This window comes from Diplotaxodon limnothrissa, linkage group LG13 (genome assembly GCF_057381915.1).
Source record: "Diplotaxodon limnothrissa isolate DT_005_m linkage group LG13, D_limnothrissa_male_GT1.1, whole genome shotgun sequence".
Lineage (NCBI taxonomy): Eukaryota > Metazoa > Chordata > Actinopteri > Cichliformes > Cichlidae > Diplotaxodon > Diplotaxodon limnothrissa.
Window position 1 is genome coordinate 4,327,829 of NC_140608.1, and position 26,676 is coordinate 4,354,504.

Consider the following 26,676-nt stretch of genomic DNA (forward strand, 5'->3'; position numbering starts at 1 on the left):
AGTCTTTCAGTTATAAAATCAAACACGGGAAGCAAATCGACTGCACAGAAGTCGAGCTGCAAGGCCGAAAACCTGCAAAACTGGATGTTTGGCTGCAGTGGATTTCATGCATAAAGAATGATGACAGCCTCTCAGAGGCTTCGGTTGACTGCAACATTACTGGGATGAGCTCGACTTATTTTATTCTACAGCTCATTTTCTTTCATTATAAAAATATTATTAACTTACAGGCTTTTAATAACGTACCTGAGAACAGCTCACTTCAGAGTAGAAAGTTGGTTCAGTAACTCGTTTACAAACTATAAGAAGAGAAGTGGGTGCTGGACGTGTCAGTCCCGAATTCACGTGTTTTCCAGACTGCAGAATAAAGTCAGTTTGTGAGGATGAGACATGAAGTCGAAGTCATAGATGAATATTCTGTGTTTAGTGTTGTTCCAGCTCGCAGTGCGGCTGGCTGGCTGGGCTCACAGGGTCCTCCCACCCCCCCTCCTCTCCGCACGACTTGCTGCAGCCCGGTGCGTTGTGTAAGAGACGCGACCTGTTATGGCCACCACTACTTCCGGGTTTCGGCAGTCTGGTCCAGATCCTCCGCTCCTCCTCAGCTCAACACACACATCCATTGTACACAAACGGGCAGGCGGCTCACGCATACACACGCACTCACACACATGCAGACGCATACACGCGCACAGCATCGATCGTGGCTCCTTTAAGAAAGCCTAAGCCAGAATTATCACCCCACCTCCTCTTGATCTCCTCTAGACGCTTTTGCATAAGAAAATCAAGCCGGGAGCCGAGAGTGATCAAAGAAAACGAGGGGAGAGCTGCTTCATTTTTTAACTGTGATTGTGACCATTAACATTTAGGTGGTGCCGATCCCGTGGAGACGCACGTCGGACCATCATTCATCCGGTACTTTTGACAAGCCCTCGCGTTTTGACTGACAGGCGGAGTGGCAAAAAGCCATGAGAGTCGCCAGTTTTGTTTGAGGGGCTTTTTTATTTTCATCCTGGTTTTGGAAAAGGAGCCCGGTGCTGCTGCCCCGAGGATAGCCGAGGACCTATTTGCCGCGCCTGGGCTAAACTTGCACAGAAAGCGGGAGCTGGCTTCATCGTTCCGTGGAAAAAAAAGAAAAGGCAAACGGGATTTTGGCTGAAACATCTTCTCATTTATTTGGATTTTCTTTCTTTATTTCGTCTCCACCCTGGCCGCAGAGGGGATTTACCTAAAGTGAAAGGACGATCAGGGAGTGAGGAGGGTTATGGCGCAACGGGTACGTAGGGCAATCCCCCCTAAAAAGTTTCTCCAAGTCTGCTGCGCTTGAATGCTATGCTGCGCTGTAACGTGGCTTAATGACACACATACCCACACGGACACACATTCGCGGCGAAAGTTTCTGTCGTCTTTCTGACACACGGAGGGACGGTTTCATGTTTGGCGTGTTTTTGGCCCGGTATTACGCACGGTCGCTCTCGTTTGTCCCACAAACCGGCCCAGTGAGAGACACTGGGAGCGTGATCATATCTCACATTGGCTGTGTTTTTTAGATTAGTTATGACAGGCCAGTTACTGGAAGCAAAATGGGGGAGGGCATGGAGGCAAAACAAATCTCTACTTTTCTCTGTTGACTGCTCCATCAAGCTTACTTATCGAGTATTTACGATCAAAATAAAAATTCCGTCGGTTGTTCGTCAATCGACGGCACGTCGTAGAATGTGTTTAAATATGCAAAAAATAAGCCTCGAGCAAGTAAGGCACTTTTTCCCTAATAACGAGGTGATGACAAACGCTCTGATTCGCACAATCCAGGGACTTCTTTTCTTTAGAGCAGCAGCTGAATCTTCACACGGATAATAAACAGCGTAAAAGCGGGGATGTTAGGGACACTGGACACATTTAGCTGCAGAATTTGGCACTGGGGCTACACCACGCTGGGGTTTGCACCTCTTTGCCTTTAGGCTCGACATGCTCAGCCTTAAGTGATAATGCATTTTACTCTTCCACCGGCACTTGTTTGTCACGTCTAAAAGAACGTCATTAATATTTCAAGCATATTTTCTTGTATATGAAAAAGCAAACCTCAAATAAGTTGCTTAATTTGACCTTTCTCAGACCAGAAGCAACATTTCTGAGTAGTTACAAACCAAAACGTAAAGGCTGGGTGGTAAATTCACTCAAAAGCGACGCATGAAAAAAGTTTGAATATTCACCTTCGGTTAACAACATGAAAAACAGCACGTGACTTGTGTTGTTTAGTTTTGTTTGCACTAATCATAGCGTGCTTGATAAGTAAGAACATGCTGCACAGTTACGAGCCTTTAAAATGAGAAACGCCGCAATTAACAACTTTAAGACTTTTGTTGTTGTACACTGTGACAACACAGGACTCCGGGTTTATGGTGTTAAAGCCCAACAACCGCCTGGTTAATGGCGATAATAATAACCGAGCCGTGTTGCTACAGTTTTTGTACTCCCAGTAATTTCGAACATATTGAATAATTCATATGTGTTTTTCCTCCGGGCTTCAAGGGTCACTGGGAATGAGACGAGAACAAAAACTAGCTTGCACTTCAGAATTATCAGTGCAGTTTTCTTACTGGAGACAACTCAGTTTTAGACTCAAGTCTTTAAAACTTTCTCTGATTATAAAATCAAAAACACAGACGTGAATTTGTCTCTCTTTTGCTTTACATTTGTTTGTTTTTCTCTCCTCCTCAATTTTTAAGAACATTTATTTTTAAAAGGGCAGCTAAGCGTATGTGTACCTGAAAATTTTGGATTTTTTTTAAAAACACGTTCTTAATTTTGTAAAATTAATTAAATTATTTCTTCAGTTTGACCGAACTTTTTCTTAGAAGAAAAAACAACAACACTACAAGTGTTACTTCGCCTGCTACTCACTTTTACACTTCGCTGTTTTTACACTAAAGTTTTAATCAGTCTAATATAGTCTTGTACGTCTATATTCACTGTTGACCCGGGTGTTTGTTGTGTGCAGTATGAAGACTTGCCCCACTACGGGATGGACGGTGTGGGCATCCCGACCACCATGTACGGAGACCCGCACGGCGCCCGGTCCATGCAGGCGGTTCACCTCAACCACGGTCCCCAGATGCACACTCACCAGTACCCGCACACCGCCCACACCAACACCATGCCTCCTAGTATGGGCTCCTCCGTTAACGACGCTCTCAAGAGAGATAAAGACGCTATATACGGGTAGGTGCACGCCTTCGTTCCGTGGGGAAACTCACTCTGTCGGGCAGGCGTGTATCCAGGCCTGGAGGGGCCAGCTGGGGTGGGCAAGTGGGTGCAAAATCAGCCTCGTACAAAAGAAAACACAGGCTCGATGCCAGGGACAGCAATCTGTCCCGGTGAAGAGTTTAAGACACACTGGAACCCAAACTGATGCAGAGGCGCTGGGGAGGAGAGAGGCTAAGCGGGCTTCTCCTGCTCTTTTATTTTTTGGCATAATTTGGAGTGTTGTACTTTTCAGTCCAGTCATGTCTGTTGCGTGTTTCTATTGGGTGAAAGATATAGCAATATCTTTTGTACTTGGAAGACTCGCCAATCTCCCGTTGTTCCAATTATTTTTTGACTTGAATATTTCTGAAACAAGCTCACCTATACGCAGAGCCTTTTCCACCCCCAAGTTTTCCCGCTTATATTCCATTTAAAGCTCTGCCGTTTATTATAAGTAAAAAAAGTGCAAATAAAAATAGATTCTGCTTTTTAACATTTTGAATTAATTGTATTAATTTGCAAAGCTTCAGCAAATAAAAAAAAACTGTTCAAAGAAAATCATTTATTAATTTACGTGAGTTTATTAAAATCTAAGAAGAGCGTTTTCAGGCCAGTTGCAGTTTTACCACCTTTTGCCACAGTGGCACAACTTCAGGTAGCGCGTTCACCTCCGCATTACCAGGCTGCACATATTTATTCTAAGGACTTGAGCAATAAATAATAAATGTGTGCACATTTAACCGTCGAGTTTTTTTTTCTTTCTTTTTCTTTGCCAAACAAACACACGCCTGTGATGCAAACGGAGACCTGTGCAAGAAATTGTTTGACAGACTCTAAAGCTTTTATGCTATTAGGCGCGCCTAGATTTAATCACAAAAGTCTGTCCGCTGTTTGAAGCCTTTCTCCGAGCCTCTGCATAATATAATAGCATGGGCTGCAGCAGCAGTCCCCATGGGTGAGTTGTTGAAGAGTACCATGGCTGGCTAAATCTAGCCTGGAGTAGTCTTGACCCCGGCGCTGTTCTCTCTGGTGACATTTGCTATTGTGTGTGTTCCCAGGCACCCCCTGTTCCCCTTGCTTGCACTGATTTTTGAGAAATGTGAATTAGCGACTTGCACCCCCAGAGAGCCCGGGGTGGCGGGAGGAGACGTTTGTTCATCGGAATCTTTCAATGAAGACATAGCAGTGTTTGCAAAACAGGTCAGGAAACTTTGACTCTTCTTAATCTGCATGCTCGAGCAGCGTGAGCTCTCACCTGACAGTCCGAAATGTGCAATTCTGGCTTTTGTGCTTACACTTAATTCTGCACTGAAATGAATTAAAGAGACATCTACCATTCAAATTAACGCGATTTTTACAATGTTCTAATTTCATATTGTGCACTGTCTTTGCGAAGAAGTAACTAGTGTTCCGTTTAATGCGTGTATGTGAATTTAATATTACATTATATGTTAAAAATATCAGTGTGACGTTTTCTATTCATATATTTTATAAAGAAATGTTTTGGGTTTTAGATTCGGGCAGAAAAACCTTTATTTTCATCGAATCCAGAATTGGATAATCTGGTAAGCTCTATATTTTATTATTGCACAAATGACATTTTCTGCATTTTCGTACTGCATTTTTGAATATGCCAGCTGTTGTTTGGATGTGGCGGGCTTTTCATCTGTGTCAGGCAGCCACGTGGTGCTGAAAAGTTAAAGCAGGATTGCAGCTGATATCCCTTTTTTTGGGCTGTTTGATATCATGATGGCCCCCGGTTGTATCTGCAGATGAAGGGCTGCTGTCAGACAGCTGTCACACACCTTTGAACCCTGCCTGGAAACTTATTCTATTCAGTCTTTCCACTTTGTTCAGTTTGATACTTTAAATGTAATGTTAGAGTAACGCTTCCCCTCGACTAGTTGGTGACTAATAGATCTCTGACTCTGAGGCTTATTGCAGCTTCAGTCTGTACTGTACGCCTGCTCTCCATATTGCAATAACATCCAAGTTTAATATCAGTTCCACATAAAATCCATTCACATGAATATTTTCCTCATCTACAGTTACTTGTATTGAGAAAAACGCGTCTGTTTAATATCAAGAGATGTGAACAGCTCATTTTTTATTGTTATTTTAATTTTTCAGATGATTCAAGCCATTCAAGTTTTACGATTTCATCTTCTGGAGCTGGAGAAGGTAATATTCTCTCGCCATTTCTGTCCACTGTGCCACTTCAGACCTATGGGCTGTATTTGCATAAATGTATTTTTGCTAGTCGGTTATAATTAGCGTCAAAATCAATCATGGGGCCATTTCTCTTCCGCGTTTAATCACGACGCAAGCTGTTACAACTGGAACAGATATCTCTGTGCCCAGTCTCTCCCATGTTTTAATGAAGTTTAATGCTGGCAGAAATTGCGTGCAAGGTGAAACATATAGGCGAATTTTGCGGGTTTAAAAAAAATGATTCTTTGTGGAGGGCAAAAGGCCCCAGGCAACCATCTGTGGATAGAGGCAGTAGTGGGTGTAAAACTCTGATTTGTCTTCGTTTCAGATGGACTGCGATAGCCTCTAAAGCCAACTTTAGCCTAAACGTTGACATTCTCAAACATAATCAAAACTGTTAAAAAGTTTTCGTTTTTAAACTTATCTCCGTGCATGCACTTCTTTCCCTACAGATCTTGCTTCTCTACGGAAAGCTATATATTCTGTACATATAAACTCAGTAGCCTAAATAAAGTTTGAAGTAGCATTTTTTGCGCATGCGTTTATCCTTTTTCTGTTTGTTTCTCAAGCAGTCGGATGCGTCACATTGGCAGTGATAATATAATAAGTTGATGAAATTAAACAGTTTACCTTAAATGTCAGTCAAGCGGGTCACCCTCCTCTAATGGCCACAACCCAGGGCACTGATGATGAATTTAACACGGGTGTTGAGTGCGTTGTAGCCTCAGAGCCCTCTTGTCACTGTCAATTTTCGACGATATCTCTATTTTGAGAGGAGAAAAAAAATGAAGTTGACTATTCCATGCAGGACAGTCCACTGCCACAAAAGGCGCGGGAACCTTACCCTGAATCCAAAGTGATCTTTCAGTTTTTACAGACGAAAGAAAATTAACAATAAGTTAATATAAACCCGTAAACATAAGTTTAAAAGAAAGTTTATATATATACGTCTATAACGTTTAAATACAGATTCACAAATGTAATTTTTAGCTGTGTCAAAATGCACAAAAAGTCTTCGGGGCACTTTTGCGCTTCGAATCGGTGTCGTGTAGTTTGGGTGAGTGTGTAACACCTCTGCCTTCTTTCTCCCTTTAGGTGCACGAGCTGTGTGATAATTTCTGTCACCGGTACATCAGCTGCTTGAAAGGCAAGATGCCCATCGACTTGGTCATAGACGACAGGGAGGGCGGTTCCAAATCAGACAGCGAGGAAATCACGAGATCGGTGGCCCTTGATCAGGTACATCTCTCCATCTGCGCGTGTGTGTGTGCGTGTGTGTGCGCACGCGCGCGTTCTCCCTGCTGGCCATTTAGCTATTCTGGGTCACTACTGTGCTGCGCTGCTATTTGCATATGATTAAAGACGGTTTCCATTCCATCCTTCGGAATGAAAAAAGAAAAGAAAAATCGGAATAATGTTGCTATTATTGGCCCATTAAGACTTGAACCCGGAACCGACCTGGGAAGATTAGCTTGAAAAAGCATCGCCATAAACTTGACCTGTTCCATGTCGATTTTAATTTAGTTCCTCTCTCCATTTCTCCCGCTCTTCTCTCTTTCTCTTTTTGAACCTAAAGCCTTATCAGCTCCTCTCTGTTTTGCAGCCCAGAAGAGAGCAGCAGCAGCATGGGCTGCACACTGTGGTTTAGATGCCTTGGTTTCTCCACTGTAGCTAGAGTTCACGGTTCATTTCGCGTCTTGTCAGTATTTTTCCTTAGACATGAGTGCACACTGCTTATCGAGACCCCTCCTCTCCCCCTCTTTTGTTTCGCTCAGAGCGCACAGATTCAGCGCCAATAAGACGGTTTATTTTCGAAAGCTATAGAAGCAGGGGGCATTAAAGGTAGATTAAGAAGTGTTTCCTTTTGTGCAGATATCAGAGATAACCACAGCCTTCATTATGTGCTTCACTGACTGTTTGCACTCCGGGGACATTGTAGTGTGCGCACAGGCATGACCCTAATGGTCCTTACACTGCCGTTAAATAATGATAACAGCAACCGATCATTATAACTATGCAAATCTGGACTTGCGGCCATTAATAGCTCACGCCCTGTATGCAGGAAAGCGGGCTGCATGCACGTTTCGCTAAGTTATACCAGAGTTTTAAGAAATTACTTCGGAGTGTGGCGGCAATAACCTATAGACAGCGCGGGGGAGGGGGAATCAAGTGTCCAAATTAAAGGGATTAGTTGGATAGTCCGACATAAAAAGTAATGAAGCGATTAGGCTAAATAATTTAAATCCGCGGACTTCCATATGGTTGAGTGGCTGGTCTCAGAAGAGAGAGACAGCCAGCGGCTTTTATGTTCTGTGCTGAATGGGAGGACTGGGAGCCGATTGGGGCCCAACTGGGAAGAGCCTCACTCTGCTGCGCATGCACTACTCCATCCCTGGCCCTTATGTCTGATTATGGAAATGAGAAAGATCACCCAGAAGATAATACTTCATTTAATCCAGGAACAGAATTAAATAACACAGACACCACTTGTGCTTTTAAGTGTCTCTTTAAACAGCCTGTTGTATTCTCTCAGGGATTCAGTTGTCAAATTTTTTATAGATAGGTCAGAACATGGAATGAAGCCTTATGGTATATAGATATTGAAATAGTGTGTTAAAACCCTTGGGATTCTAGGTATATGAAGAAAATGATGTTGTGCTTGCGGCACTGATGCAGATCTTTAATTGACTGTAAGATGAAGACGTGGCCTATTTTAATATAATGACGGTTGCCTACATATAGCCAATTCAGGCCAAAACCATACAAGCTTATGTTTACACTGAAAGAATCGTAAAAAATGACCTACAGGCACAGTTTGTATTAAAACACAGAGCAAACTTTTTTGACAGATTTGTAATACTGAGGGATGGGCTGATGTTCTGGTAGGATGGCCTAATGTGGAGACTGTCCACAAGAGCAGTCTGTGTGTAAATGAGCATATCCAAACAGGCAGAGGGTGCATGCCTCTCACCGCTGAATACTTACATTGTCAATCCAATGGCACTGCACTTCATGACTTACTTGTGGCAGAATATATATTTTTTTAAATTTTTTATGGGCTATTTTTGTGTGGTGGTGACATCCTTAACGGATTTGCATTGTGTGTGCATTATCTCTTTCCATATGTATTTTTAATATATGCCCTCGGGCATAAAGTTGAAGTGGACTGGAAAAAAATGCTGAGAATTTGCACAAAAGAACAATGTTAACAAGATGGAGAAAGCAGGCTCATTTATTCATAAACCAATTTATTCCAGTGAGGCGACTGTAGCAGAGGAAAAAAATGTCAGAGGAAAAAACTACTTTGAATTTATTAAACTCAACAATTCAACAACGCTGACTTTCTTGCTGCATTATGTACCCTTGCGTCATAACAGTGATTTTTCTGAATATTCTTTACATGTCTTTACATTTTTTTTTCCTTTTTTTGTTTTCCTGCCTATGTGAGGAAATATGAAAGGACACCGAGCGCCTCTTTCAAAAGAAAGCAGAGCATAGCTGAGAGGTGAAAAAGTCAGAGGCTCTGCACTGGCTTGTGAATGCAGCCCAGCCAGTTTGGGCATACCCTCCTATGTTTGTGTGTGTCTTTCGGTGTGGGTGTGTGTGCGCAGGCACACGCTCTGTGCGTGTATATATATATGTGTGTATTTGTGCGTGTGCTGCTGTGTGCGCACGCGTGTGTGTGTGTGTGTGTTCAGACTGGCTTGATAAATGCAGCACCCCCCTCAGGTGCTATGTGAGTGGAGTGACTGGTTAGCACCAGTTGGACTTTCTTAACTCTTTCCTTGCTGGTCTCTGGAGAGCTTTCCACCACATTCACGTTGATTTCCTCCCTTTGAGCTGAATGTTTTTGCCCCATTAGATCTACTTTGAGCTAATCAGTATGCAGACATAAAAAACACAAGAAGTTAATTTCGTGCAGGCCTTTAATGTGATCGCGAATATTGCCGCGTCTGTCTCAATCTTCTTCTTGCTGTGAAAATATGGCAAGAGTTACTCTGCTGATTGTGTCCCTATTTGCCTGGCACACACATTCACCTCAGTCTAAAGAAGTGGGGAGGTATTTCTGCGCTGCTGTACGTCATTTACACATTTGCCTTTAATTGCACAGAGCGTATGGGGAGGGGTGTAGCAATTTGCTAATGAACTCTGAGGGCCCAGGCTTTCTGCTGTAGAGGACAACAGTACTAATAGTGATGAGGACTCACTACAAATCTCAAGAGCTCCTCTACTTGATTGAGCTATGCAGGCTGAAGTGGGACTGGAAATAATTGAAATTTCCTTTTAAAAATATTTACTGCCTGACTTTTTCTTTGATTATGAATGCTGAGTCTTTTCCTGAGAAGTTGAAATAATGTGAAAATAAGGTGAAATTGGCTGCAATCTGAAATAACATCTACAGTATACATTAGGGACCCGTTGCTGTTGTGCTTCTAACCTGCACAATCTTTTCTAAACAAACCCGGCTTGTTTGAGCTTTGTGTTGTGGTCACTGTGTAAGAATTTGCTCCTGATAGCGCTATCGCGGTATCTTTTTCCCAACAATTGGCACTGTTATGCCATACAAGTACGGGTTTCCAGGTCAGTGAGACCCAGCAGTGTTGGTTTAGGTAACTCTGGCGGTCAAAGAGTGACCCCTGCTCCCTCCCCACTCCTAGCTCAATGGAAACCATGACTGCCAGGGTCAGCCACTATTTTCCTAATCAGTACACCGCTATCGCTAATCTATCCGCTTCTCGTTGAAGTATGGATCGAGTTTCACCCGACTTAACAGGCGCACACACTCGCTCTGTTTTTTTCATCCCCCTCTCTCTCCTACAGTGGCACACTGCTGTTCTTAATACAAACTTTTGAATCATTGTAGTGATTGTTGGTAATAGCAGCTTTTGTAGTTGAATAGAAGAGAGGTTTGACCCCCACTCACCCCTTCTCTCCTCTACTCCCCCTTTGCCTAAACTCCCCCTTTTCTTCCATTCGGTAGTGAATGCAGGGCGGCTGTTGGGGATTCAACAAGTGATACAAAGAGGTGACCACGTGACTTGTGTGTTTCTTAGCCTCTTTATAATTGTGGTGGAATAGCAAGTAGGGGTGATTATGATTGAGCAACTCAAGACTGAAGTAACTTCAAAGAACTAGAATGTCAGGAGCCTCTCTCATGCCTTCATAATTTTTTTCACACATCTAAAGTGCATATGTTTTTTTTTTTTTTGGTGTTATGGCCTTTTTTTTGTTAAAGTTGATTTATGAGTTGTTTTTAAAACTAGTGCTTAGTGCGGCCTCACTGTGTCACAGACACACTATGATAGTCAGAATTTCCCAGTTACAAATAAAGTTTTTGGTTTGTGTCTGCTGTTACTTATGATGGGCGGCCATGTCTGTCCCTGAGGCCTGCTGTGGTTTCTTTGGCTAAGTAAACAATAACCTGGCTTAACACATGTGTACTTAGCTAATGGAAAGTTCCTCTCCCCCTTAACCCCCTGCAAGCCTCTGACAATGGCCACCATCACAAACAACCCGTCTCCAAGGAATCCACCGAGAACATCCCAGCGCAGTGGCTCCAAGTCAGGCTAGGCTAACGAAGAAACCACAGCAAAACGTGTCGTTAACTAATAATGCCCACCTTTCCATTGCTTTGTTTGGGGTTCGATGGCGTGGAGAGGGGAAAGCACTTGAGCTAATGTTTTTGTTTGGATTTCAGCTCATAGAGGGTAACCAAGGAGTCTATAGTAAGAGCTGCAGTAGAAGAGGCCACAGAGGAAGGGAAATCAGTTTGTCAGTTTCCACGAGTGTCATCTAAATGGACTTTGAAAGCTCTGGTAATTATCTTAAACATGTAATTATCTTTGGTTGTCTCTATGAGGTTAACCCACCGGTTTTAAAAAGCCGTTTGAAGAGTACCTGACGGCTATTGAGTGTAGCATACTTTACTTACTCAAGAGACCAAATCCAGTTTTCTCCCTCACCCCCTTTAGCAATTATAAGGTTATTTCTTCTTTCTTTGTCTATTGTGAAGAGTTAGGGAGGAAGGGGGAGTGTTGAACAGAATGGGAGGGAGTGAGGGGTCTTTTCTCTTTACACCCCCCCCTTTTTTTTTTCCACACGCATACCATTATCAGCCCCTCTTTTCATTTTGGAAGCAGTAATATTGCAACAAGGGGAGGAGAGGGGTGGAGAGAGCACAGAAAACCGAAGTAGTCGGGCAAGCACTTGCCTGGCAGGTTATCAGAGAGGCAGGTCCTGCTTTATCTAGTTACAGTGAAAAGCAAAGTAAACAAGAGTTTACAATAGCTGGCCTTTCAGCCCCTTTCACTTACAGCTTTCCCACCAGCATTCAGCTGAGTGGCAGAATGTGTCTGGAGTTATTGCATGCCATCTTGCTGCTGCAACACATGGCATTCTCGCCGGTTTCAACTTGAGAAAGCAGTGCTGTTGCAAAGGTCAAAAATGGTGTTAAAGAAAACTACCACAGAGAGTAGATGCACCAAAGAATTCTGGGGGATGGAGTAGCTCAACTGTCATCTTTGATTCAGATGTACCACCAGTGAAGAGTGTATGTGTGGGGGGTTATTTGGATATTTATGTCTGTGCCTGTAAGTATGCACATATGATTATTTCCGCACGCTCACTGGCACAGAGTGAAAAGTAAATATCCATATCATCACAAAAGATATTTCAGAGTGAAGAAAGGGAGAAGCGTAGGTGGGGGGGCAAAGCACAACAACCTTAACCGTTTTCTTTATTATTGCAAATGAATTGGCAAGGCAACATTTCTTGCATGAGTGCTTGTATGATATGGGGCCTGGCACAGCCAGAAAGGGAAGCCCCTCTTGCATCTAAGACGCGGCACAATGAGAATGCATTGGATTGGAATGCCTCACCGATCATAGTGGAATCAGAATTTCCAGCAAGGAAAATCTTTTCATGGCGAATTAGGGTGGTGTAGGGAAGAAAAATGGTAATGAAAAAAAAAGGTATGCATGGCTCAAAAACAGGGTTCCCACAGCTTGGCGGCACCGATTTAAGAACTTTACCTAAAGATAGGCAGAATAGAATGTGGAAAATTGAATTTACTAAACAATTAAGCATTGAATTAATGTGCATCCTGCACAGGAGACGGTGGGTAAAGGGAAGAGTTAAAGAGAGGGGAACGGAGAGGTAGTGAGAGACTATGGCGGCTCATTAAGGGACAGAATAAATCAAGCGTGCTGCTATGTGTGCAGAAGGACAAGTTTCTCCTTCTTTCCACTACCTCAAGCTTTCTATTTATGCATCTATTCATCTTGAAAATTTACATACCCCATATTTTGAAGGTGAAGATCTTTATTGTGTGCCGTAGTCTTGCTGGCACAGGGTGTGTATTGTTTTGTTTCCCTGTATCTTGCGGTCAAGGTGTGTGCTTTTGTTAAATAGAGGCTGTGGGTATGGCAGCGATGTGATGTGTTTGTATAAGGTAAATGAAAAGCGTGTTTGTGAGTGTGTGTGTGTGTGTGTGTGCACACAAACCAAGTGATCAAAAAAAATTTACTTGTGACTGGGTGTGTGTGCAAATGCACTGCATGACCTGTGCGCACTGCTACGAGTGTTTGTTGGTTGTGTGTTTTCAGCCGTGTGTGCAATAATTGTGTGTTAGATCAGTGCTAAGCCCTTTCCATCCAAGCGCGGCCTGCGATTATAAATAAACTCCTCATCCCCGCGGAGATGCCACCAGGTCCTGTCTCAGCCCCGCCCCGTTTCCCGTGGGGCCTCAGTGGCCACCTCCCAGCAGGCAAAGCGCTCTTTTGTTCAATTACAGCTAATGCAGTAGTTTGCCATTTCCGCCTCCACTTTCTAATTATATTTTCAAATGGAATTTGTTATAGAATTAACAAAAAAAGAACATGGGGGGGGGGGAAATATCCTTTTTGCAAGCTGAGGCTCTTGGGTTTTTAATACTTGCTGTTCGACATCCCTGGGGTACTGTACTATTCTTTTTCATTGCGCTCTGAATAAACAAGTTCTGCTCATATTTTAAATGCTTCACTTTTGAAAAAAAATGGCAAAAGCCGGAGTTAAGTTTTTTCTCGCTGAGCATGTGGTCTGGATTACCTCACTTCTGATGTTCTCTGGAGTTAACTTGGTCATGCACGGGTGTTTCATTTTTCAATGTTCTACGGTCGGCAAAAAAGAATTTGTAAGAGGTGGAGAAGGGATCTTTTTGGTATCTTATCCCTGTTAAAATCAGCGTTTATCTAACCAGTCGCCATCCTAGTCATGCCTTTGTGCAGTGACTCCCCTCTTTATTGCAAAGCCTCAAAGCCTAATTTGGAAAACAACAATTATATTGTCCATGTAAGCACTGGAATATAATTTCATAGCCCAGGAACATCAAAAGAGCTCTAACAGACCCCAAATGTGTTGAATTTGCTGACTTTTCTTTTCTTTTCTGTTATTCTATTCCTTCTATATTTTGTTTAAAACAAACCTGAGTCATGAATTAGTGTCTGCCTTTTTATAATGCTAAACTCAACTTGAAACCCTCTTGCTGCGGCAGAGCCAATTGTAGTGTCCCAATTGAAACCAGTTGTTCCCCAGTGTGCTCCTCTCGTCTCCTTCCTTGATTCCTCCGTGTGGGTTTCTATCAGTCATTTCGTCGCAAAGCCCTAAAAGCGTGATGCAAACACCACATTGCCCCTTGATATCTCCTTCATTTGATTTCACCGAGCAAAGATAGGCTCATGCAGGCGGTAGAGGAGGCTCGATAAGTGTTTGTCTGCGTGTGTTTTGTTTGTTGCGTTGTTTTTTTGTGATAGCAAACTGTGTGTGATAACACATTAGATTCCATTTCCTTCTATTCTGAAGTCTCTTTCTCTCCTGTCCTCAGCGCTAATGTTGCTTTTCAGAGGCACTCAGAGATAAGAAGTAACATCTGGTTTAGTTTCAATAGTATGCAGCAGCTTTGTATGGGGCAGGGTGAGATTTCTGTGTTTTCTTTGCAGGCTGTATGCAGAGTGTATGTCTGTTTGTAAGCATCGGACCTGTATATATGGGAGAAAACTTGACTCCTCTATTTTTTGTCTGCCTGCATCTGTGGACAATATTGTGTGTGTGTGTGTGTGTGTGTGTGTGTGTGACTTCGGTTTTTACTTCTTTCTGGGCCATTAGCTCTCTACCATCCAGTGTGCAGCTGACACTCATCTGGCCTAAGACACACGCACAAATAACTATATATAAATAAAACCCTGTCTCCTGAGTCTCTCTGTCTAGTCAGCTGCTTGTGTTTTGATGACACAAACTAGTAAGAGTAAAATGAATCTTAGTCTGCTGTCAGTCAAGTTTATCTATTTAAAAAAAAAAACTTATAGAAAAAGGAATGCGTTTTTATACTTTTGCGTTGCTTAGACTTTTTCATTTCTTTAAAATCAGCCTTAGTTTGGTTTGTCATGCAATACTTTTGTTTCTATTTTTTTTTTTTTGCTCAACTGTGGGAAACTTTAGCTTATTTGATTATGTCCCAGTCTTGGCTCTGCTGCCTCAGATGAAGTTTAATTCAACATTAGTGGGACTGGTCATCCATTTTCCCCCCCTTTCCCTTTTGGACAAAAGGGAGGAATTATACTTATGTAGCAATACTTTGAGTTATTTACCTCGCGCTCTCTCTCTCCCTCTTTCTCCACTCTGCTCGGATGACATCACTCCCTGGCGCTTGCTGAAGCCTATCTTAAGTTGTAGCTGTTTTGTATTTTCATCTGCTAGTGGTTTGAGCCAAATGGAGGCAGCCGCAGATTGCATGCCTCAGAAAGCTGGGAACTAATACAACATGTTCACTTTCTATTTGTCTAAGCTTTTCTCTTTATCAAGCCCCAATAATCCTTATTCCATAAGACTGTTGCAGGGCCTCACACACACTGGATGACTGGGCTGAGAGTTGGCAGAGATTGATTTCATTTGAGTTTGACTGACTCTCTTGAATGTAATGGACATTACATCTAGACCAGAGCTTTCAAAAGATGATAATGAAATTTTAAATCAGTGAAAGTTGAGTATTCGATTAGCTGATTAACCTTTCGATTTTATCTCTCCTTTTCTCAGACGTCCTGGAACAGAGATCACGATGACACGGCGTCCACGCGCTCTGGAGGCACGCCGGGACCATCCAGCGGGGGACACACATCGCACAGTGGTGACAACAGCAGCGAACAAGGTAAGAGATCATGTGACAGAGGACAGGGGCACCGTTTATGTGTTGACCAAGATGCAGAGTATATTATACGACATCCGTCAGAGAAAACTTTATTATGTGTGAGGACGAAGTGAGAGAGGCTGATTCAGAGTATTTGGAAAGGGGATTGGTTTTTGCAACAGAACTCACAGAGGGGTCAGAGGTCACGGTCAAGTATGTGAAAGCTCCTCTGGGATCTAGTAGGGACATTTCATTTTGCATAGGAACACATAAACAGTGTAGACATATTTTGGTAGATAGTCTTTACCTGAGTGCAGAAACTTTTTTGTTTTTGCTTTACGCTCCTCTCTTTGGGAATTCATGCACTTGAAAGTGTTTAGAGAGTGTAAAATCCCCCACATTAATAACTTGTTAAAATAACTTATGCTGTGAAGCTTGAGACCTTTATTAGAGGTTACTTATATTTACAACAGTCTTTGGATTCATGCCGCTTCTATTCTGAACTAATCTGGAAGAATATTGCATGTAAAACATCATAATTTAATCCTATTTTTTTTTATTGTTATTGTGCATACACTTCCAATACATACTCTCCCTTCCACTGGACAAATCTGCCAGAGTTGGATATCTACATGCAATCAGAAAATATGTGTGTGCCTCTGAGTGTGTTAAAGAGGCTGTGAGAGAGAGGCAGCAGTGGGAAAATGGTGGCGGTGGGAAGGCGCTGCAAACAAACTGTAGTCAAAAAAGCAACTTCATATATTATTGAAGGCGATGTCAAGGCGAGCAGTTTGCAGGGTTGCCAGTGCCAGGAGGCAGAGCCTGGGTGGGAGCAGAGAGCGCCGCCATGCCTTCCACTCCAACGAGCAGCCATTTATATAGTCAACACACACACACACACACACACACACACACACACACACACACACACACATACTCTGTCTCTCTTTGTCTCAGTCTGTCTCACACTTGGTCTTGTTGTCTCTCCTTTTTTTATTTTTTTTTAATTCGGGCACATTTTCTGTCTTGTATATGTATGCGCTTGACTCTCCCTCTTCAGTAATGCTCAGGACTGAGAGGTCAGACACGAGTTGAGACAAAATTGAAATAATATGGAGGAGGAGACCAAATTGATACAATAAGAGTGAAATTACAGTAAAACGGGGGAAGACAAAGAGATATTGTGGAAATGTGTGTGCACTCCTCTGCCTGTGATGAGTAATGGTCTGGGGCAACCAGGCAAGATCTGATTGGTCGCTCTAATGAGTGTGCTCTGTGCAGAGTTTGGGCTCCTGCTTCTGTGACCTTTGCCCTCTATTGACCAAACTGACACTTCATTTTTCACATCTTTCCAATTATAGACCCGCTCCTTATGTCTGCCCACCTTCTCCGACTCTCTCGCATCACCCTCTATCTCTTCATATCTGTTTCCCCAACTCCTTTTCCAGGCTGTTGCAGATTTTTGTTTGTTATTAAAGTAATTACAGAGTATAATGCAGGGTGTGTTGTGTGTGTGAGAATGTGTATGTGCTTCAGCAAAATGAATGATGTGCTTTGATTCGTCCAAGTGTTGCACAATGGCAGCTAAACATCATGCATGTATATGTGTATGAGGCCGTCAAACATGATTGCTAGCATTTTATTTATTCTATTTAACCAGGAGGTGCAATAAGACACATCAAACTGTATAAAACTCCATCAAGGTTTGGTGGAGAGGCTCTTGGAAAAAGTGGAGGCTGTTACAGCATGTGATTCTAGTTTTAGCCCATTGGCATTTCAAGAATGGAAACTTCTTTCCTCAGAAAAAACCTCCAGAGGTTGATGGTGCAAAGTGCTATTATGATATATAGTTTTTAAAGCAGAGTGATGTCACACATCCATGTGAATAAATACATATAAAATTGCACAATAGCTAAGTATGACTGTGCCAGCCTTTTTAATGTGTTTAGTTGTTGTTGTTTTTTTCCTTGTTACAACTTGTCAGTCTTGTTTTTGCTTGTTTGAAGTGAAAGCACTCCTATATGTCCTTTCAGGAATACTTATAATCAATTGTTTGAGATTCGAGGCACAATCAAGTTCTACTGTTTAGTTGGAGAACTCGTAGGGATGATAACATGTCTGCATTCATTTGGACATGTTGTGCATTTTTACTTAATTTGTATTTTTTATCCAGGTAACGTTTAACCAGCTCTAATAATGTCTTTTCAAAGCTGACAACTCTCCTGCTATGTGCCCGTATATGTAAGTCCACATGTATGTAGCACACACACAGTGGTGAGCATTAGAATGCAGTGACAACAGTAAATACTGGAGGACATCTTGGACCAGTTTCAGGTTTATATGGGTTAAGAGCTATCAGTGCCACGTCATATTGGCTCTGGCAAATTCTGTGTCAGTCACTTGGTAATCCCAGTAAGCTGGTTATTTATCTGTTTGGCACTTTACTCACTCTCTCTCCCCAACAGCTTCACCCCCCCTCTCTCTTTCATCTCAACATCCTCCCTCTCTTCTCCAGTTTTCCCTTGTCTCCCACCTACTCTCCTGTCTCTCTTTCATTTTACTGTCAGTCGGTTTCTCTCTCCCTCCTTGTGTATCCTTATGTTTTTCTCTCTCTCCTCCCTCTTTTTTTCTTCCTTGCCTCCCACTCGCTCTAAAACACCACCTTTGTTTATCCTTCTTCTTTCCCGTTCTCTCACCTCTCTTTGTTCCTTTGGCGCTCTAATTCTTCCCCATCATTCCCTCTTACATTTTTCACAGCTCTGTTTTCCCTCTGTGTTGTACATTTTGCAATGCTTTTTGCTTATCTTTTCTTCTGTTGCTATTTCGTTCTCCGTGAATAATACAATTTTTCAGATTTTTACACTCATTTATTCAATCTGCCCCATTTCTCAATTTTCACTTTATTTCCACTTCCTTTTGCACCTTTCTTTAACCTTTTTTCTTCCTTTTCTCTTTGATCACTTCTTTGTTTCTCTGTTATTTCTGATCCCTTTCCTTTACCTTTTCCTCCTTTCTACCTTTTACAGATTGCTTTCTCACTGACCTTTCTCTCTCATGTCTCTTTCTTCCCCACTGCCTGTAGAGCTGCACAGCTAATGGCCATCTTTCTCTTCTTTGCTCATTCCCTCCATTTTCATTTCATCTATCCTTCAACTCACCTCCTTTACTCCATTTCTTTCAAGTACATCAGTCCATGTCCTCACACTTTCTATACCTCCTTTAGCACTCAATCTTTGTATAATTCCTTGTATCTGGTCTTCTTATCGTCTACCCCACGTTCATCTCTTCTTAATCCTCCTCCTATAGTGGAGCAAAAGAGCGATGCTGTCTGTTTGAGAGCCTTTAACTAGTGAACTCTCCTCTCTCTCTTTTTTTCTGAGGCTATTCCTGTGACAAACACATGCTTCACTCTTTCCTCTTTTCTTAAGGGTTCACTGGCCACTGGTATAAAAATTTCTCTCTATCCGGAAGTGTACTCGTTCCCAGATTCAACAGTGTAAGACTCATGAGAAGGGATTTGCATTATATAAAGTTGGTGTTCACCATGTGAATCTTGTTGAATTCATTTGTGGGAAAAATATTTTTCACAAAGCAAATTAAATGATAATTATATAATGTACTTTTAATAATAAGCTAGTTAATAATAACTCTTAAACCAGCAGATGTTTTGCAGTGCTCTCAGTGCCACAGTGACAATGTGAAAAAAACAACCCTTTTTTATTTTTGCGTGTGGTGACAATGCTCACATGCTGCGTTCTTAGTTATGGTGTTTGTGCTTTGACCACAATGCCGATGGTATTTTTTAGCACTAAATTCCATTGGCAGTTTAAAAAAAAAATGGAGGGAGGATCACATTTGCTTCACATATGTCATTAAAATCAGTCCTGGGTATCTCCTTTCTCCCTAAAGAGCAGACAAAGAAGAAAGCCTCTTATTTTTCTCCTCCCTTTCTCTGGGATGTCTTTGTAAACATCCAGCAAGCATCGACAAGTAGAGTCGGAGAGCGACCCTGTAGTTAATTAGTCCCGCTCTATTAGCCCAGCTGTTTGCTCGCTAGTTCCTACCAACAGGCTCCTTTGTTTAATACCCAGAAGCCCTCTGGAGAAGCTTTTCTGCAGCCTTGGATCTTGCTTTTCTGTGAAAAGTATAATGCTCGAAGGGCAGAGGAAAACCTAGCAGATCATATATGCCTGCGATGGAGGGGTGTCCCTCATGGACATGAGCGGGCCTTCTCATTTTCTCCCAGTATAAAATACTCCTCTTTGCCTGTGTGAATTTGTGAGGACACCCCTTGGCTTCTCTGAGGGTCTGGCGTGCAAAGGAAACAGAATAACATTCAGGCACTGAATTGGGCAGCTGCAGCGATGTGGTATGTGAGTTCAGCAGAGGAGCGGAGCAAAGTGTTTGCTCTGTTTTTGAAAGCTACAGGGTTTCCTTCTCTGCTTGTCAGAAACATCCAGGGAGTGAGGCGATGACTGGTGATATTAGATATGTATCACCAATTACCCAGACCGTTTGTAAAGAGTACAGTGTGCCGCGCCAAGACAAATAGCTCCCTGTAAGGCTATGTGTTGGTGTCTGCATGCATTTTATGTGTCTGAGTAGTAGTCTGAGATTTAGGGATGTTGTGTGATGCCTAGCTCTTTTTTTTTTTTTTTAATTGGCTTGTATATTTGGAATAATTTAATTTATGCTCATATTATTCTGTGTAACCAACCGAAAGTCTGTAAAACCAAGTCTAAAATGTTTTCATAGTCCAATAAACCAGTTCATCTATTTTGCACACGCTGATGTTTAAACTAATGTTTCTAGTTTTCACTTTAAAATTCCTGTATGCTTATTGTACATTATGATTAGATAGATGTCATCTTTGTGAAGACTGCGAGTACTGACGAAGGCAACATTTGCCCAGTCCCAGCTGGGATTAGCCTGGTGAAGGATGTGGCATTTGGCCTACCACTTCTTGAGGATGTGGCTCTAAAAACATTTGGATAGTCAACTTCGCTGGTTTGATATGTATTTGAATGAATAGATCATCCTTGCATTCGCTGTTAATCACTGCATATAACCTCCAGTGGCCGCAAATTCCCATTGATCAATGTGGAATATTCCTGTTGTTGTGATCCATTCATTTATCCATTTATTCACTCTCCAATCTCTGTGCCCTCCAACAAGGTCAGGCCACACAGGAGCTGCTGCTTTCTGTTGTCTCATTGGGCAGTCTTCAGTCCTGGGGTGGGCAAACAGGGACATAGACAGAGGTGCCAGGCAATCAGCAGCCTGCTCTCCTCGTCCAATCATTCAGCTTCACGTGGTGCCCTCAGAGTCACTGATTAATTGGTCCGATTGTCCAGTAGACTGGAAGAGAGAACTCTGTGTGTCTGTGTGAAATAATCCCCTCCCCGACTTTCTTTTCTCTTCCAGGAGTTCATAAATGCACTTTTCTTTTCAATTTTTTGTTGCAATAATGAGCTAAAGACTAATAACTGAGGGAATCAGATGCACTTTAATAAATAAGTCCTGGAAGGCAGTTACAGTGTATTTACAACACAGGCCCACAGTGATTTTATTCATTCATGCAAAATTTGTAGATTATTCATAACAATATTAAAGAACTTATAGACATACCTTAAAAAAAACTGTATTTCATTTTGTGAATGCATATATTGTCTAGACATTGTCTAGACGTTATCGAGGAAGATCCTAGGTCCGGTAATTGTCTTACTGGTGTCCAGCTTTACCGGTAATCTGTTTAAATGTGAGGCTCTGTGGGTAGATAAAAGGTTTGTGGCTCCCTTGATTAGACTGTAGTCCGTATTACTGGAGGTGTGTAAGTACAGTAGCTGGCAGACATAAACAGGATTCAGTCTTTGATATCTTCAGAGCGTGAACACAGGGAAAAGAGGAGAAGATGAAAGTGGAAGAAAAAGACAGCGAGGAACAGAAACGGAGCAAAACGAGAGAGTGCGATGAGGAGGAAGGGAGAGATTCTCAGGGTGAATGCTGGGAAACCATCTCGATGCTTTGTTGTGTGAAAAAGAGGGGCAGAACAGTTACCCCTGATTAGTGTGTTAAATGATGCAGAGTGCTGTTTGGGAGTCTATTGAGGAAAATATGCCACTGCTAGCAAATAAAATCTTCAGTCAGTCCAGAGGTGAAAAAGTTTTGGCCGTGCCACCTTAAGCTTGTCTTTGTCCCATAGGAGGTTAAAGGAAAGTGTGCAAGCATGTGCTAACGCGTCAAAAAGAGTTTCATATCTACAGGGTCACATGAGCTTAAAGTTTCTGTTTAATAAAATTAATGCATGGAAGACTTATATAAAGGGTAATTGCATCACAGAACACCTTGGGGAAACATCCTTCAACAACTGAGTGTTGCTGGTCGCTATGTTTATTCAGTCTAAACTGGATTACTGCATTATAAACATTATTATCTGTGGTTACCTGGGAAAAGAGATGTTTGGCCTCTTGGTGTTCAATCACAACCTTCCTCTCTCGGATTCACAGAGATCTTTACAGCCTCGCTATATCTCAGTGGCTGATGCGTCGGCCAACATGTTATGACTCGCCTTGCAGAAAATGATAGCCCTTGATGGCTTTTTATTGCCTCATAGGCAATAAGAAAACTCAGAGTGGCTGGAGTTTTCCCCCCCTCAAAAAGAGGAAATTGTATCAGGTTCCCACAGTGAGAGGCCAGTTTGCTTTTAGGATTAGGGCTGGTGTCACACAGCCGCTGAGTTTGTGAGGAAGCAAGGGTCTGAGGTATAGGTAAACAAAGTCGTCTCCTCCCCTCTGCATCGTTTCACACGTGAAATGATCGTCTACTTTGTCAGTCAGCTTCGCTATCTTTGTTTTATTGGCACAAATGTGTCTCGTGTGTAATAAAGTAATTGTTATAAAACCTTTTCTGATAAGATGTCAGAACCTTTTTGACTCCTTGACTCTGGGAATTGTGTGCTGTGTGTTTCTGAGTGTTGGTTTCATATTTGTACATACTGATTTTTTTTCTACCACTGCTTCTGTCTTATTTAATGGAGACTTAACTTAAAGAAACAGAAGAGAAGAAATATTTCTCTTTGTCTGAATCTCAGCTTGTCTGTTGGTTACATATGACCATGTTTGCATGACCAAAGAAATGCAAAGTCTAGAGACCATCACAATATGTCTTTCACAATTTACATGAAATACATATTCATAAGTGCATAAGTGCACTTGCATGCACACCAACTAGCTTCTCTTTCCCTTCACTCCATTGGCTGTTATGTGCCTTCACTCAGTCTTTGTGCTAGTTCAGGATGTGGTCTGCTTAAGTCTTTAAAATGACATGAGACAAAAAGTGCTCACTTAATGCGTTGCTTTTATTTATTTTAAAGTTGCCTGTGTTGCATTTTATCTCTCTCATTTCACAGACAAATGCACTTAGGTCAGATCATGTAGTTTGCTGTCGTTTCAAGAGAGAAAAGGGTTCTACTTCATTTGTTCCACAGAGGGAGTGCAAGCGGGAGGGAAATGTATCTTTAGCTCCCATGTTATAATTGTGGCACACTAATGATGTAGACACATTCTCACTGTCTGTTTACAGGAAAGGCTCTTCTTTAATTTGTGACTGGCGTGAATGCCAAATGCTTATATCTAATTACTGGTATTTGCTAAAAGATACTATTTACTCACCCCTCTTTGCCTTGTATGTGTCTCTTGTGTGTCAGGGTGGGGAGATTATGATAAGAAAAGTTAAATATATAAAAGAGGAAGACTGGAATATTTTTTCTGTGGGTAGGAAATTAAATTCATATAAGAGAGAGATTTTTCACACATGCCTCAAGTTTTCAGACTTAAATCGTTTTGAATCAGCACCCATAAATTCAAGATTTTGTTTGAAAAGTGTCAATTGAGAACTCCTTTTGGGTTTATTTTTTGCAAAGCACCATAATTTGCACAATTGTAGTATCACTGTTCCTTAAAGATGCCACTTTGGTTAAATTGATATCTTTCTTTCTTTTCTCTCGCTATCTGTCTATATATAGAAAATGTGTGTGTATATATCCCCTTTCATGTTTGATTTGCAAACCTAAACTGGTGGAAATGTGGCAATGCACTTGTCATGCAAATGAATGGGGAAAAAGTTAAAGCACGCTCATGCACGTGTGTCTGTGTGTTTCTGTGCATGTGTAGGGGAAACTAGTGAATCTAAATGGTGACAAAATAAATTTCTTTACGTTGTGCATTCCTTACAGTTTTCTGTTTTCAGTTCAGATCAAAATTGCATTAAATCATACAGAGACCCACAAACACAGCAGATTCAGGACCAAACGCACACCAACAAGCTCTTAGGAGCAAGAGCATGCCTCGGTTCTTAATCGTGGTTCACAGAGAGTCTGACAGTAAAATCACAGCAACTCATCGCTTATGTGTCACAACACATTATATCTGGCCCAGAAAACGACCTTAAACTCTCTCTGCTTCAGTCTTCCTCTCCCTGCTAACTCTTTCTCCCTCCTCTTCCTACTCCTCCCACACCTCCTCTTCACTTGAAAAAGAGCTGAGCTCAGGGCCCAGGAGGCCTCTGATCAGATAGATGTTAACTTTTCAGGGAAAACCCTGATAGCAGACTGGAAGACCACAGAATTTAGTCATCTCTGCCAGTAGACGCCAGGAGTCAATGGCCAACTGAGTTTTTGTGAGCATTTTATTTTTGTAAGCATTGGAGGAAAAGCTACAAGTAACATCTCCTTTTTATTTGTTTTGTTTTTTTTGTATGTCAGAGACGTAGTTTGAGCATTCACTTGGGCAGAATTATAGAATGGGAGTGAAGGAAAAAAGCAAGGAGAGGCAACGCAAAGCAAAAGGTTATCAACACTTTGTTCAAAGGAGAATCATTGTTTAACTCCTTGGCACACACAAAAACACAGTAATGGGCAACACTCACATGAACAGAGCACATTATTTATTTAAGCTTTTGATAAAGAGATTAGCCCCATCATCCCATGCTCTTAAGCTAGCCAAGGGGTCCATGTTCAGGAAATCCTGGCTTTCCTGACACACAGGCTTACGGGGGAATCTTGATCAAGTAACGTTTATATGATAACAATGCATTTCATGTGGGTATGTTTAGTATGATTTAGTCTTTGAATTTGGAGTGATTAGTCGAAATAGTATTAGGAGCTAAAAGGGAGTGGTGAAAGACAGGGCAGAGAGGGGAACAGGAGGTTGGCTAGAGAGCGAAAAAGAAGGCAGAGGATGCGAAGTACTTGTGCCAACTGAGCATTTTGTTTTCCTTTATTATTAGCCCCATCACAGTGGTTAGAGTCCAGCTTAAAGCTACAAACAGTGAAGTGCTAATTTTAGCCTCCAAAGAGGATAAGGATAACTAGCTTGCTGCCAGTATGCCATATGTTCCCCTGCCGAATACATTGTGTCAGGAATATTTTCACCCCACACCCGCACACCATTTCCCTAAAACACATTTCTAAACAAACACAAGTGCATATTCGATGTTTCAGCATTCATGAAGTTTGGAGCTTCGCTTTTAAAAGACTTAACAAACGATCAAAACACTTTAACATAAACAAGTTGTTTTAATTACAGTTGATATCTTTGTAAGAATAGAAATATATGACAAACTGTAATATTCACAAGGGAAACGGTTATTTTGGCATCAGTCAGCTTTCTCCCCCCCCCACCATTAGCATAGCTTCCTGCTGCAAGGTAACATGTGGCCTCCACTGTAATCTTCTGCAACTTGGCTTATATACTCACTTGCCAATATGAGGCCTGTAGAAGAATAAAAATGAGCCTCTCTCCTTCAACACACATGCATATGTTCACATGTAAATGCAACTCTCTATTATTCCCTCGCTCTCTGCCTCAAATTGAAATAATTCAATTTATGGACAGTTCCAGACCTCCCTGGCTAAGACCATTATGCATGAAGCTCACCCCCCCCCTTTCTAACAAAAGAAGGGGAGAATTTACCAGCCGGCTCTCCCAACAACACCCACACAAAGCCAATTTCATGCCAGGGAAACACCAGTGAAGCGCCATTTGTGGTCACAACCTGCTTCCCTGTGGAGGTTCTTTATTATTAGATATAGGTCGATGCTACCTTAATTTCTGTTGAGGCTCATTTTGTAACCTTCATATGACACATGCAATGCTTCTATCAAACCTGTATCCACACAAACATTCACTCATTTGGAAGTGGAAAAGTGACTAAAATCACCATATTGTATGGTCACAGATTTGATTACTGTGTCTTTTTGCCACAGTATTTCCTGCTGTAGTTATATTGAACACCTACAATTTAAATTATTTGTTCAACTTTTGGCGATAATTGTGTTTAAGAGCATAAAGGTGTGAAATGCCATGGCTGAGGTGGCACGCTGTGAGTCCAGGTAATCTGGCATGTGGGAAGCTGGAAGTATAGAACGAGAGAGCTAGGCCAAAGCTTGACCCAAGGCTGACCTAGACCAAACATGCTGCCCCCAGAGACCTCCTCCCCTTGGTCCCTTTGACATGTATACCTGCTGTAGGGATTTGAGTGAGAGATAAAGACCTCAGCAAGCTTTTCTAAGAGTTTAGAGACAGAAGGAGGAAAGAGAAGGCTAGATAACAAATAGTTGTAGAGCAGCACAAGAGCAGCAGGGTGGGCTGAAGGGAAACTCGGGGGTTTACTTAGTGTGTTTGCAAAGCAACACAAAGCATCCCACTTGTGGTACACACACTTGTGAACACATACATTTAGACGTAACCCAATCGTCCCTTCCTACTCCAAACTGGTGAAACTCAAAGAGATGAGCAGGAGTTGGGGCAAAGATTCTTAGTAGTGATAACCTTTAGAGCAAAAGCATGAATGGTGGTGTTAAACACACAAACTGCCAATATATTGTACACATTAGCTCCCAAGGGCTCTCCCAGGTCTTTGTTCCTCTGAGATACTCTTAAGCAACAAAGAGGTCATACTTTTACAGGAAGTCACCCCCAGAGAGAGCTGCCTCTTTCAGGAAATGACTTGGTGGGACTGTGCGGCGAGAGTGCCAGCATCCACGGGGGGCATATCACTCCTGT

General features: G+C 42.0%; 1 protein-coding gene across 3 annotated transcripts in view; it reads left to right on the forward strand.

Moving 5' to 3' along the window:
* The first annotated feature begins 586 nt into the window (after positions 1-586).
* Positions 587-26,676, forward strand: part of meis1b (Meis homeobox 1 b) — a 76,511-nt gene continuing 50,421 nt past the window's right edge. For all 3 annotated transcript variants that reach the window (XM_085369669.1, XM_085369668.1, XM_085369667.1), the window contains exons 1-7: positions 587-1,273; positions 2,999-3,219; positions 4,302-4,443; positions 4,758-4,808; positions 5,374-5,424; positions 6,550-6,693; positions 15,523-15,634. In XM_085369669.1, coding sequence (XP_085225795.1) covers positions 1,262-1,273; positions 2,999-3,219; positions 4,302-4,443; positions 4,758-4,808; positions 5,374-5,424; positions 6,550-6,693; positions 15,523-15,634 — 733 coding nt within the window. In that variant the 5' untranslated portion in view covers positions 587-1,261. The remainder of the gene's footprint in view (positions 1,274-2,998; positions 3,220-4,301; positions 4,444-4,757; positions 4,809-5,373; positions 5,425-6,549; positions 6,694-15,522; positions 15,635-26,676) is intronic.